We start from the raw sequence: 922 nt of genomic DNA on the forward strand, positions 1-922 counted from the left end.
ACAGTGTTCTGGCTTGAATATCCAATAAAACGAGCCAAACCATTCCTACTCTCTGATCACAACTAAATACAGTAATCACATGTGTATTGTTGGGTTTTAATTTTAGCTGTACCAGAAATTTAAACGTAGGCTGAAAAAATGGTTTTAAAGTACTATGTTCCTTGCAAACTGACAAACTGAATCAGTTCCAATTCTTTGAAACTACATCTTTCAATAAAACAAAAATAAAACAAAAATAAATAACGCACCCTTCTCGTTGGCACCAGCAATGTAGTTAAACAGTCGTTTGAATGCTCTCATTGCTGCCATCCCCATGAATATGGAATTCTCTTCAGTTGAAACCCATTTCACCGAGTCATAGTGACGGACCTTAGAGACATGATTAAACATGAAGGAGAGGGTATTTTGAAGGTTTATGGCACTTCAAATGTGAAAAGGTTTCTCAATGGCTCAGACCCACTTACCTCATAGTTGTCAGTCTTACAAATCAGATCAAACAGCAGGCACTGTTCTGTCTCAGTACAGAACTCCAACTGAGATGAGTTTCTGTGGAATTATAAAGGAAACTATTAAAAAAGGCACAGATAGAGACATACTGTCTGTATGAGGTATACAACATTATTGTAACCATCATCTTTGCCATGATCTGGGTACAAATTATTAATATCTTAAAATTCCACAAGAATCCCATTCATGAGCTGATATAGTACCTTTGAATTTTTTTTTTTGGTTCAACACAGTTTTGGTCAAATGCATCTACTAAAAATGAGGATTAACTTGAGGTATCTTACCCAACTCTGGCCTCAGCTGTTAGCACCAACAGAAAGCCAACTAGCCCTGATAGATAAATCCTAAAACACACACATATAGAGTAGAGTGTGACTTAACAAGGCAATTTTGTTCATCCAGTAAAAAAAAAAAA

At 35.9% G+C, this 922-nt stretch overlaps 1 protein-coding gene across 1 annotated transcript in view; it reads right to left on the reverse strand.

Annotated features, from left to right (window-relative positions):
* soul5 (heme-binding protein soul5) overlaps window positions 1–922 on the reverse strand; it is a 2133-nt gene that overhangs the window by 966 nt on the left and 245 nt on the right. Inside the window, exons 2-4 of the mRNA XM_032538614.1 lie at window positions 792–851; window positions 465–546; window positions 249–369 (exon numbers count right to left, since the gene is read on the reverse strand). Of these exons, the coding sequence (XP_032394505.1) occupies window positions 249–369; window positions 465–546; window positions 792–851 (263 nt within the window). The remainder of the gene's footprint in view (window positions 1–248; window positions 370–464; window positions 547–791; window positions 852–922) is intronic.

The sequence above is a fragment of the Etheostoma spectabile genome, chromosome 15, assembly GCF_008692095.1.
Source record: "Etheostoma spectabile isolate EspeVRDwgs_2016 chromosome 15, UIUC_Espe_1.0, whole genome shotgun sequence".
Taxonomy (NCBI): domain Eukaryota; kingdom Metazoa; phylum Chordata; class Actinopteri; order Perciformes; family Percidae; genus Etheostoma; species Etheostoma spectabile.